At 51.7% G+C, this 12,179-nt stretch overlaps 1 protein-coding gene across 5 annotated transcripts in view; it reads right to left on the bottom strand.

Moving 5' to 3' along the window:
- Positions 1-828: 828 nt before the first annotated feature.
- TNS1 (tensin 1) overlaps positions 829-12,179 on the bottom strand; it is a 54,289-nt gene continuing 42,938 nt past the window's right edge. For all 5 annotated transcript variants that reach the window (XM_053982178.1, XM_053982180.1, XM_053982179.1 and 2 more), the window contains 10 exons: positions 10,865-11,733; positions 9,441-9,527; positions 8,692-8,823; positions 8,185-8,277; positions 7,436-7,513; positions 7,262-7,333; positions 7,014-7,182; positions 6,675-6,743; positions 6,297-6,329; positions 829-5,269 (listed from right to left, as the gene is read on the bottom strand). In XM_053982178.1, coding sequence (XP_053838153.1) covers positions 5,125-5,269; positions 6,297-6,329; positions 6,675-6,743; positions 7,014-7,182; positions 7,262-7,333; positions 7,436-7,513; positions 8,185-8,277; positions 8,692-8,823; positions 9,441-9,527; positions 10,865-11,733 — 1,747 coding nt within the window. In that variant the 3' untranslated portion in view covers positions 829-5,124. The remainder of the gene's footprint in view (positions 5,270-6,296; positions 6,330-6,674; positions 6,744-7,013; positions 7,183-7,261; positions 7,334-7,435; positions 7,514-8,184; positions 8,278-8,691; positions 8,824-9,440; positions 9,528-10,864; positions 11,734-12,179) is intronic.

The raw sequence follows: 12,179 nt of genomic DNA, 5'->3' as shown, positions 1-12,179 counted from the left end.
AAACTCTGAGGATCTGAGCCACAGCAGTGCTGGCGCCAGAGAAACTGCCGCTGCTCTGGCTGACATTTCTTGTATAATTAAACTCAATCCATCCAGGGGGCTGGGTCTTGGCCACCAACTCAGCAAGGAGGGGAAGGAGAGAAGCCAGAGAGCCAGGGGCTGAGTGCTCTGACAGATGCTGGGAAATGCTCTGCAAATGCTGGAAAAGCCTGGCTTGAGACTTTGGGGGAAGTTTTGCCACGCACAAGGGAGCAGGATTGCTCTGAAAGGCATAGGGAGTGGGATTTAATGGGAGCAGAGCCCAAACTGCCACCTCAGCAAAGGCAAAGACCCCACACAAGTATCACCCTATCCTGTTCCCTTGTGGGAGATGGACCCAAAAGGGTTGCCCAAGGCTGGACAGACAGCACCTAAAGGCAACCTGGGAAAAAGCAATAGGACTTGAAGAGCACCCAGTGGCTGCAGGGCAAGCCAGAGAGATCCCTGCTGGTAAACAAAAGCCCAAGCCGGAGCTGGAGCCATGTCGGAAGTTTGGGGGCTGTCTGGTTAGCCAGCATCTGGTGAACACAAGCTGCGGCTGGAGGCTGACAAGCAGCAGCACAACCCCTCCTTCTTCCCACACCCACCGCCCGGCGTCGGTCCGGGGGCCCCAGTCTGCCATCGAGGAACAGGGGGAACAACAGCCCAGAGAAAACACCACCCACCAGCTTTTCATATGGGTTTGTGTTTTGGAATTTTTTCCCCCTGTGCAAAAAACCCAGAGCATTTATTCCTGTACTCCCTTAAATTTCAAGATACACTTCCAGCAATCCAAACACCAAGCTGGCATTCCAAGCAACAGTATATTTTATATAACTGGTTCTTTTTTTGTTGTTTTTACCACTTTATAAAGCAATACAATGAACTGCAAAGAATCCGACATCTGTACAATGGGAAGACAACAGCGGAGTGACATTCACACACGGACATGGTGCGACCGAAGCCATCCTTACACGCACGACAACATTATGGGCATAAAGATACAAAATATAATGGTTTTTTTTCCATCTATATAAATACACAGAAATGGGCGAGTCTAAAAGTTTGAAACTGTTTGTTAACACTGATTAGCAAATAAATCTGTAACATTCCCAAAGTAACAAAGACAACAACAACAACAACAACAACAAAAAAAACCCCACGCATAACAGGGCGGCACAGGATCCGCTAACAGAAACGTCATATTGCTTCCTTTTTTCTTTCTTTTTTTTTTTCCTTTTTAAGGAAAAGAAAAAAAAAATAGTAACCCCAAACCAACCTCGCAATTTGCAAAACAAACGAACAAAATGAAACAAGCCCCTGCGGGCTCCTTTGCTGTCTGATCATCCTGCCTGCTCCAATGGGAAGGGTTGCCTTTTGTTGATGCTGTTGTCTGGGGTTTTTGGGCAACTGGTTTCTTTACCTGCCCGACCTGCTGGGTGGGGATTTACTTTGCGCTTTGGTTCAGGCGGTTGAATTCACTGAAAAATCAATGCCCAGAGGCTGGGTTGGGTTTTTCTCCCTGCCTGGTTTGTTTTCCATGTGTAATTTGACCAGGAGGCAGCCAGCAAATGTTGCATTCAGAGCAACCCCAAACTCTGCTCAAAACCATGAGCCCTGCTGTCTCCAGCGGTGATGAGGGGCTGGTGAAGGCCATGCAATGGTACATCCCATCAGTAGCTGATAACATGGTTCATCTCCCAAAATAGTTCCCAGGGGCAGAGCCAGAGGCAGCCCCACTGAATGGGAACCCCACATTTTGTGCATTGCAGGTGCCACTGAGCAGGACAGACAGCAAATTACCTCCCCAGGGAGCATTTCCCAATAGACAGCAATATCAACAGCAAAGGCAGGACGGGCTTCTCCAAAGAACAAACTGACACAAAAAGGACACGTACAATAAATTTACACACACACAAAAAAAAATAATATATATCTATCTATATATATATGGGGGAAAGTGCGTTTTTAAGGATATCTTTGGCAAGAATATATGCAGTTCTTTGTGCAGGAAGGAGGGATGTGTGTGTTTGTGTGTGTGTGTGTGTGTGTGTGTATGTATGTGAGCGAGAGAGAGATACCATCCGGCTGATGACAACGGCAGTGTGATTACAACGAAACATATGCTGGACTTAACTCGTGCAAGCTTGAATCTCAAATGGTATGACTGCACTTTAAAAAAAAAAAAAAAAAAAAGGAAAAAAAACCCAAAGAGTATTTTCTGTCCCTTTCATAAGGAAAAAATATCAACACTAGGTCCCCACCAGCCGAGGACCTGGGCAATCCTAAATGCTGCTGACGGTCTCTCCTGGGGACAGAAAGGGTTGTTACACCTTAAAACCTTTAAAAAAGGAGCGAAAGGGAAAAAAAGTGCCTTTAAAGGGAGCTGATAAACACCCGGCTACATCATTGGAAGGTGATTAGCTGTGTGTTAAAAAAATAATACAATCATCAGATGATTTTGTTAGTGTTTGAGATTTGGATACAGTCTAAATTTTCAGCTAGTGGGTTAGTGGGGAAGCCGGGAGAGGCTCAGGGCCCGAAGCAAGTGTGATGCTATTGGCAGGTATCTGCTGGGGTTGGCTTCTATGCAACATCTCCAGGGTGCTTAGATCTGCTTCATTTGTATGGGGAGATAAAGAGAAATAGGAGTTCCAAGCACCAGTTTCCAAGGCAGCAGATTAAAATAAAATTACATTATTATAATCTCTTTTCTTAGCAGTGAGAAAACCAAGTCTGAAAAATAGAGGCTTTCAAAAATATATCTTTATATATCTATAAACACAGTGTTTTCTCTGATGGGTGAATGGCAGGGTGAGGAGATTACGGGTGAGATCGTCTCTTGTCTCGCTTGAATTTCGCAGAAGGAGGGAATCACTTTTTGGAAATATCAAAAATTAAAAGATCTCTGCATCTGTGCGGCCAGGGAGCCGGGGAGGGGGAAAGCCCCCTCCCAGAACCTCCTGTCCCACCACCATCTCACAACCAACTCCTTGCTACCCCTCCTTTCACACTTCAGTACATCAGTACAGCCTGAGGCCCTGGCAGCCCTGTCCGGCCGCCCACGCCGCTCACTCCCCCCCCCTACACACACACACACACACACACACCCACACCCCGCACACACGCACCGGTCACACAGCCACCCCGACACAGGGGCCCCCGCCTCTTCCCCCATCTGTATTTTGCCTTGCTCCGGATTTTCTTTTAACATGCAGGTGTTTCCCCAGGGCAGGGGAAAGGGGGGGATATAGTGGGGGAGATATGATGCGCAGAAAGCGATATGGCAAAAATAAATATTTTTGGAGCGTAAATTTAACCTTTTTTTTTTCCTCCTTAAAATTTCATTAGCTTACAGTATTTTGTCAGTATAGCTTGTATATATAATATAGCTATCAAGGCAAGGGTGGTCCACAGGAGACAAGCTCTCCAGGGGACTGCAGTGCTATGTGTCTTATTTTTGTCCCCAAAAGACTATCTGGGCCACTTTGCACTGAAAACTTTGCCCAAAAAATCTCTCGGGGGAATATTTGCAGCAGAGGGCTCAGCAATGACCCTACAGCTCCAGATGGACCATTCCCCCTGCCCTAAACCTGCACATGTGACCGAAACATCCTCTGCCCCCTCCCCAGCACCATAGGGCCAGGACCTCCACCTGCTGCACCCCCACCATGATCTCTCCCCTGCAGTGGTACAGGGGCCTTTTGCCCCTGTCTCCACCCAACTTGCCCTCCTCACCTACCTAAGGGAAAAGCCAAAGCACTGAAATCACTGCAAAACTATGGTGCATTTCAGGGGCAAAAGCCTCGAACTGGATGGTTTAGGGGGTACACATGCGTCAACCAGGGTGGCTCTCAGAGGACCTGTTACCTCCCCACTGAGCCGAAGCTGCCCAGCCACTGCAGGTCCCTTACTTTTTTTTTTCTTCCTTCTTTTTCTTTGTTTTTTTTAACGTGGCCTCCAAAACAAAAGGAGAAAAAAAAGCGCCTGAGTTACTTGTAGTCGTTTGCCTTTCGTGCAACTTGAATGTCCATGCAATTTAAAAACCGCTTGCGTGTCTCCAAAGAGCTAGATAGGGGTAGCCACGGGTCTGCTGCTTTGCACAGGGAACCCACCTGTGCCAGCATCCGCTATTATTATAATCATTATTATTATTACAACTATTCCTTTCCTTTCTGTTTTGCTTTTTTTAAGAGAATGTGACAGGCTGCAGGAGAAAACTGTCAAAGAGGACTAGTGATGGGAGGGAAAAGGGGAAGATGGGAGAGGAGGCCACTTTCTGCATCCTCCAGGTTCCTGGGGAGTATCCACCTTTCCCAGGCGCTGGGGGGCACAAGAACCCCTGGGGAAGTGGAGAAACAGCGTGACCCCCCTTCTCCAGGTGGGCTCACAGTGGGCTCACCTGTGACTGGCGCTGGGCTCTGGGTCAGCAAAGGTCAGCCCATGGCCAACTTCCCCAGGGACTGGAGGTTCAGGACCAATTTCCCCATTCCCCCAGCAAGTTACCAGGTCGTGAGCAGGTTTTAGGGGAAGCACAGGGACCAGTGAGGACCCTCCTCTGCAGCTGGACAAGGGAGGGTTTCTGAGAGCATCTCCTCTGGTGCCCCATAGACCCAGTACATGCCATTATCTCCTATGGGTCAGTTCAAACACACAGCAGATGGAGCTGCTGGGATGAAGCTTCTTCCATGGGTTTTGCCAGTTGCCTTTTTTTCCAGATGGAAAACACCAGTCATGGTCCCACATTCAGTCCCAAATGGATGGCACCACTTGAGGCCGTGATGCTGAAAGCTGGAAACACACCCCTCACTGCCGCCTTTGCTTTGGTCACCTTCCCTGCAATGGGACATGCATCCTGTCTGGCGTGACTCTGTGGCTCTCTTTCGTAGGTGCGTGGCTTTGGTTCCTCTACGTGTGTGTTTAGCTTGTGTTGAGTTTTTAGGGGTTTTGTTGGTGGTTTTTTGTTGTTTGCTGTTTTCCTCCAAAATTCCAACCCTTTCCCCCCCCCAGTTCACTTCCCTCTCCCACAATGCACTTCCTCACACTCCTTCTCGGATCAGCTCCAAGTCCTTCTCCAAAATTCAAGAATCACCCGCCAGTGCCGGCTCATCTCTTCTGGCCGGAGCCAAGCATGACCCTGGAGACAAAGTTGACGATGGCTGCAGCTGGCTGGTCTGGGTCCAGCTCAGCAAAGAGGTGGCAGATGTTGTCTGTGGTGCTCCCTTGCTTCCTGGCCACAAAGCCGAAGAGCCTGTGTGGGGAGAAGGCAAGAGCCTCAGTATTGCTCCTGCACAGATTACCGCCACCCTCCTCCAACATGGTTTTGTCCCACTTCCCCTCTTCAACATCCATCTCTCACAACACAGAGGGATACATCCCAAACCAGCCTGCATGAAGGCCCATCTCCTCCTTGCCGCAGTTTCTTTGAAGGCCAAGTTTAAATCATTTCTTGACCCAACTGCCCTTGCTCTGAACATCTCTGCCACCCTTCCCAAGTCCGTCCCAAGGAAGGGACCTTCCAGATGATCACAGCATTGACTTGGTTTGGCCTCGAAGCCAGAGGTGAGATGGGCTGGCCATTGGGGTAGACCCTCTAAGAGATGAAGGCCATGCAAGGACACAGGAAGCTGAATGAGACCATCTGGTTATTTCTGTCTGTCTCTCCCCTGATGAATAAAATGTCCCTTATTTTTTTTTTTTTTTCATGAGAATGTGCAAACTCAAGTTATAAATACAGGGGGAACAGAATGTGAGACAGGCCCAGGCTACGGCATTTCTAATTGGGGAGGGGAAATATCCCAGCAGCTGGACATCCTAATAAAAACCCCTTCGCTCACACAATGGCTAAAATTAGTGGGAGCTGGCCCCTGCAAATGGACTCAGCCAACAGCTCTGTGCTCCCATGGGTCAGGACAGGAAGAAAGGGAAGAGATGACCAGTAGCTGACATGCCATCAGCATAACCCCAGCTCTGCTCCATAAGCTGGTTCCCAATGACTCCCCAACTCTCCCAATGCTGGGAGAGTTTCCAGTTTGGTCAGTTCAGCAAGAATCATGCCTGCTCTGACCAGGAATTTGGGGCTAAAAGATGCATCCAGACTCCCCAAGATTATGGTCTCATGCTTGGGTGAAACACTCCTGCAGTGAGGAGCTGAGCCCATATCAAACACAGCCAGGATGTCCTGTACAGGGCATCTCCCAGCCAATGCCCAAACACAGGCAGAACCCACCCCAACAGCAGCTGGAAGGAATCTGCTGGGAAGCACAGAAAGTACTTACTTGGCTGGGCCACTGCCATCAGTTTTAGTCCACCTGCAAGGAGAAGAGAAGGTGTGAGAGATGGTCCTCCTGCACCCCACAGAGAGACAGGGCCATGATGGGGGCCACCACACCAATGCTGGAAGGCCAGCCTGTCTTTGTACAGGCTTGGCTTTATGGAAAAATGATGCACCTCTCCCTCAGCATGAAGGTGCCTGGAGACACCAAAAAGTCACCAGAAGCTGGCACTGCACCACAGTATCCAAGAGGACCTTGCATTCCTGCTCTCTGCAAGAGCAGAGGAGAGAGCAAGCAAACACCCTGCTCCAAGCATCCCAGGAGGCTAAAGGAGTGAAAGGGCTGGGGAGTCACATGGTCCCCCCAGGTTAGGGCACTCACTTTCGTTCCTGGGGGTCCAAGTCACAGAAGGTGACGGTATTGAGGGGGTAGTGTCTTCGGAAGAACAATCTGAAACACAAAGCGGGGAATATCAGGGCCAGGGAAGCTCCACCACTGTGTCTCACTACAACCCAGCTCCACCAGCCCAGGGGACATTGCCACAGGTCTCCCATAGGATGTTCCAAGAGTCAAGGACAAAACCCAGCCAAGTCCATGACCAGGTTGATGCCATCCCAGGGACAACCTTCACCAACACACTTCCTGAATCACAGTCCTGTTGGTTTTGGGAATGAGCCAACACTGGCTTTTGGCCAGAGAGGTGGCCACGGAGGCTCTTACTTCCTCTGGTTGTCCGTTAAGGTGATGCCTTGTGCGGAGACTTTGAAGTGAACAATGGTAGCTGTGGGTGTGGGGTCAGCCACCAGCGTCTCAGCAACAGCCTTCGAGATGGCCTGGGGGCCTGTCAGAGACTCCATCTCCACTGAGTTGATGAAGAGGACATTGCAGGCTGGAAAGGGAGACAGCAGACATGGAGTCAAGCAGTACTCCAAGTCAAATTCACACCACAACAACCCCTCTCAACTCACCTGCACCCTGTTTGAGGAGGTCTGTGGCTGAGTTGGTGGCTGACGCAGAGTCTTTCTTTTCCTCCATGGGATCTAGAAGACATGGGACGGTTACTGGTGCTCCCTCCTTGGAAACCTACCCCCTCCCTGCAGGCTGTGAGGACAGATGCAAAGCCTTCTGGTCCTAGTTCTTACCTCTGTCAGGAATGACCAGCTTGCAGGGCAGGGCCAAGGGCGTGATGGAGTGCTGGTACACCAGTGCTGAGAGACAGCCTGGGGAGAGAAGGAAGATGGTCAGCACAGGGCCAGTGTTGCCAGATGAAGAATTGTTTGCACCTGCTGGGTTAATACAATGATCCTCTCGCAAAATCATTGGGCTATGGAACGACACAATTCAAAGTACGATAACCATTAACCAAGGAAAGGAATAAGAAACTCCAGCTCTCCCTGATTAGGTCACCATTGCTCTGGGTGGATGGAAGCAGGCTTTTAGGTGAGTTTCTTCACTAATGGTCCTAATGCCACGTGTGGAAATTCCTCTCACTGAAACCACCAAGTAGCCCTCCACAGACGGCTCAGGGAGGGGACAGAGGTGCCAGGGCCACTTTAGGAACAAAAAATGCAACAAAGGTCTTCATACAGCTCCTCAGACAACATTAGTCATGGAATAAATGGAACAAGGGGAGCCCCTGCCCTCCACCCTCCCAGCAGCATCGGCTGTCCTACATGTGTGTGTAGAAAGGTATGTACCTATGCATACAGGCACGTTTGTGTGCTCTCATGAGTGTGCATGAACACAGAGGCTCCAAATGCCCACAGGATTCAGTTACACAGGGAAAGAGGCAGTAACAGGCTCTCCCAGACAGTTCTGCTTTGAACAGTATGGCAAAGGCAAGCTCTCCCAACCCAACCCCACATGTGGGAAGCACACTGGGGGCACTTACCAAAATTAGGCTCGTTGGGACATCCTTTTAGTTTCACACCTCGTGAGCTAGTCTCGATGAGGAAGTGCCTCACCAGCTCGTTGGTCAAGTCTCCTGGGAAGAGACGAGATGTTTTCACACCAGAGCCACCCTCCTCCTATTACTATGCAGTACCATTAAGGAACCAGTGCTCCAGCTCAAGGGACGGGTCCCTAAAACTACACACACCCTCCTCAAATCTGTCCCTTTGCACATGGTCAACCCCAAGCCAAACTCCCCCACAGTGCTGGTAGGCTGGAGAGGCTGTATCTATTTTATTACACCAAAGTCCAAGATGTAGGTGCTCCTGAGCCCTCCACAGCTCAGGGCAGAGGATGTCTGGTGCTTCCCTGTGCGCTGGGAGGCAGGGATCCTGCCACATCAGCACATACCCAAGGGCACAACCGGCTCAGCAGCCCCAGCTGCCCGCTCGCCCTGGCTGAACGATGGAAAGCATCTCAGCGTGGGAAGGAGAAGGGCACACAATACCTTTCTTGTTCTGCTGCATGACCGTGGGAGGCGGAGAAGCAACTTTCATGGCGAGGCCATAGGCTCCCCGGAAGGAGTGGCTGTCTCGGATGATGAAAGCCCCCGGCTCCCTGTCCTTCAGCAGGGCAATGGCTGCAGGAGAGCATGGTAGAGCTCAGGGATGATGCATAGTGAGAACCAACACACCCTCAAGACACCAGCAGGTGTGGGTTGGGACAGGGTGCCCTAGCTCCACATCTCATAGCCAGGCACCACAACGTTACCACGCCTCCTGCACGTTTGAGTGGGTTGGCAGGCTCATCTCCCCCCAAATCCACTGCCCTTGCGTGGGCATCTCCAGTTCCCACTCTGCCTATCTCTGAGCAAACAAGTACTGGAGAGCAAGCAGGAGCCAAGGCCCAAATGCTGGGACCATCCCCCTGAAGTCATCCTGCCGCCTCCTTGTTCTCCCGACTGACTTTAGCCATGTTTCCAAGATACCTCTGAGCATTATCAACTCGAGATCCAGGTGTTTTGCATCCTGAACTGCAAACATAGATCCACTGCACACTGCATGGACTGGAGCTCCTCTACCAAGAGGAAGATTTGAAGAGCCCACATCACACAAATCTGCAGCTGAATGGGGCTTCAACCCCCATCTGCAGCAGCCTGAGCAGTCATTATTCACCTTCACTCTCAACCCAATCCATAAAGGAAATCCTTGTGATCCCAGACACATCCCAACTCCCAACCCTGTATCATTTACTTACCCTGCTCCCTGGAGATGTCTGGTTTGTACCAGTACTTGGAAGTATCCTGCACAAACTTGACATTGGCACGAGTCTCGGGACTGATGTCTGCAGGAAAGGGAAGAAAAGACAAGAAAAAAGTTAAAAGATGCTGTATCTGAAACTCTCCATCCAGCCAAAGCATTAATACATCCACCTCCTTTCAGATCCAGCACACTGCACTAACCTCAGCCCAGTTCCCCATACCCAGACAGGCTGATCACTACCTGGAGCTTATGGGGCTGCTGGGCATCTAAAGCTAAATCCAAGCTCAAGGGCCCTCAAAGGGCTGTGTGTCAGATGAGCTCCTATGGTACACAGCCAGAGATGAAATGGGAATTCTTCATTTAATAGAAGCTGGCCAGGTGGAATAAAAACTGTTGGAGGAAAGAGGTATGTCTGGAAATGCTGGAGAGATCCTGATTTCAGAGGACCTTAACTGCTCTCCAATGTTCAAGATTTGGATCACACTTCATAAAAACAAATTTCTTCCCTTATCTTTGCTCTGTGAAGAGGAACTGGACACCCTGAGCAAAGCAGCCCCAGCCTCAACCTGACTGTGCCTTGTTCAGGGCCCAACAGTGGCACAGCCCCACTGGGAGCTGGTCCTATGGCTGTGAAGCTGTCATTTACTCAGGCAACAGTTACAACCACCTGCTTTCCAAAAACAACCAGGCAACCAACCAAGAGGATTGGATAGCATCTCTGCTGGAGACATGTTATCAGCCCTCAGCAATCTGGTCACCTTCAGAGACGCAGGGGATTCACTCCCCTCTCCAAGCTGCCTGTTAATTGTTAAAGGTTTTAATTGCTCGTGCTTCCCTGCTGGGAAAGGTCCCTGGCCACAGGAGTCACAGGGCCAGGGCAAGTGCCAGAGTGCCCACAAAGGGCTGCCTGCTCAGCAGAGAAACTGGCCCAGCAGGCAGAGCCACCGCTGCCCCACAGCTTTATTTCCCTGGTCCTATCAGCCCAATCTTGACGTCACCAAGGTGTCTGTAACCAGAGCTGGCAAAAGCGTACCCGGCAGGATGGCACCCAGGGCACGGCACCATTTGAAATGAGGAGGCAGCGCGGTCCCAGTGGGGTAAAGCCCTCTGGGAATGGGGCCAAGAGGTCAGTGCATCCCCACGGCAGAGAAAAACTGCCTCCAGGAGCTTTGATCTCCTCATTCACATCTCTGGAAGCTGTTTATGCCAGAGATGCTAGTCGGTGTTTTTCCTGTTTGGATTTGTCAGAAAGCGCAGGAAATGGCCCCAGCCCCAGCGGTGCCTTTGGTTTGCGGATGGACAGGAGGGGTAAATCAGGACATGGCTGCAATCCCTTTCCTGATGGCCAGCAAGGAGGAGGAGGGGAGAGAGCCCTGAGTAGGGCAGGGAGACGCGGGGACCTCCAAGAGCATCCCTTACCTGGCATGGAGAACTTGGAGAAGTCCGGCAGAGTGTGGGAGAAGGCGACGGCGCTCCCACCGCTGGGGCTGGACATGCCACTGGAGAGGGGTGAGGACACCTTGCCATTGACAGTGGCATAGTTGGGGAGGCTGTTGGAGCGGTCCCCAGCTGACATGCGCCGCTTCTCAGGCAGAGCAGGCTGCGACGTGGGGCTGCCCTGGCGGTAGGCAGCCGAGTCTGGGGAGGAGGAATGCGGCGTGCTCGTGCCGGGGTAGTACGCTGGGGAGACAGGGAAGGACGGCGTGGAGGGAGGCTGGTAGCCAGAGGAGCTGCTCTGCCGAGACAGTGTCAGGTGCCTTTCCTCTGGGCTGGAGTAGCCATACAGGGGGCTGCCAAGGGATGTGGCTGCCGCTGTTTGGTGCCTGGACAGGCTGGGGCTCCCTGGTGGGGCCACCAGGTTGCCATGGGCCACCACAGCATGCCTGCCCAGCCCGGGGCTGCCAGGAGCGCCACTCATGCTGGGGTTGATGGCTCTTCGCCCGAAGCCAGGGCTGGGCGGTGTATTCGTAGCCACTGTCCGGTGCAGGCTGCGGGGGCTCCCTGGCAGGGTGTGGACCCCCACCACATTGACCTGTGGCTGTGGCCGAGCTTGAGGTTCTGGCTGGAGGCCAGCTCGGCCATCAGGGTAGTCGGGGCTGCTGTATGCTGAGCCCGGAACGCCTCCTTGGACCATTGCAAATGAAGATGGAGACGAGTTTTGGTAGCTGCTGTGACCAGAGGGCATCTGTGAGCCAACAGGCGACCGGTACAAGGGCTCAGCTGAGACATGGGGAGGTGTAACCGTGCCATGGGGACTGCCTTCTGATGGGTAGCTGCGGAGGGAGGCCCTAGGGAGAGACAAAGAAAGGTAGAATTCAGCTCCACCACTCATTCCTGCTGCTGACTGGTACTAGCACCTTCCTGCATGTGGCACACAGGGAAACTGAGGCACAGAGCCAGTCTGCTGCTTGGTTGTTCAGAAGCAACCGTGGGATGGGTCCAGCCAGTTTCATGGAAGCAACTAGAGGCAGCTTTAACTCCACCATGAATCTCAGCTCCATCTCAAAATATGACTCTGGGGAACAGAGCCTTTTTCCAGTTCTGCTCCCAGCAAATACCTGATTTATTCTGTCCTGCCAGCCTGTGCTGCCCTGCAGCCTGTTCTGCAACTGTGTGGTTGCAGAACACCTCGTGGGCAGGGTAGACAGGGGACAGGACAATGGCTCCATCTCACCCCAGAAGACTAATGCTCAGCCTTACCCAGGGCTAGGGGTTTGCACAACCCATCCCTCCT

This window comes from Vidua macroura, chromosome 7 (genome assembly GCF_024509145.1).
Source record: "Vidua macroura isolate BioBank_ID:100142 chromosome 7, ASM2450914v1, whole genome shotgun sequence".
Classification (NCBI taxonomy): Eukaryota; Metazoa; Chordata; class Aves; order Passeriformes; family Viduidae; genus Vidua; species Vidua macroura.
The sequence above is the reverse complement of the archived record's forward strand: the minus strand, read 5'-3'. Positions and strand labels throughout refer to the sequence as shown.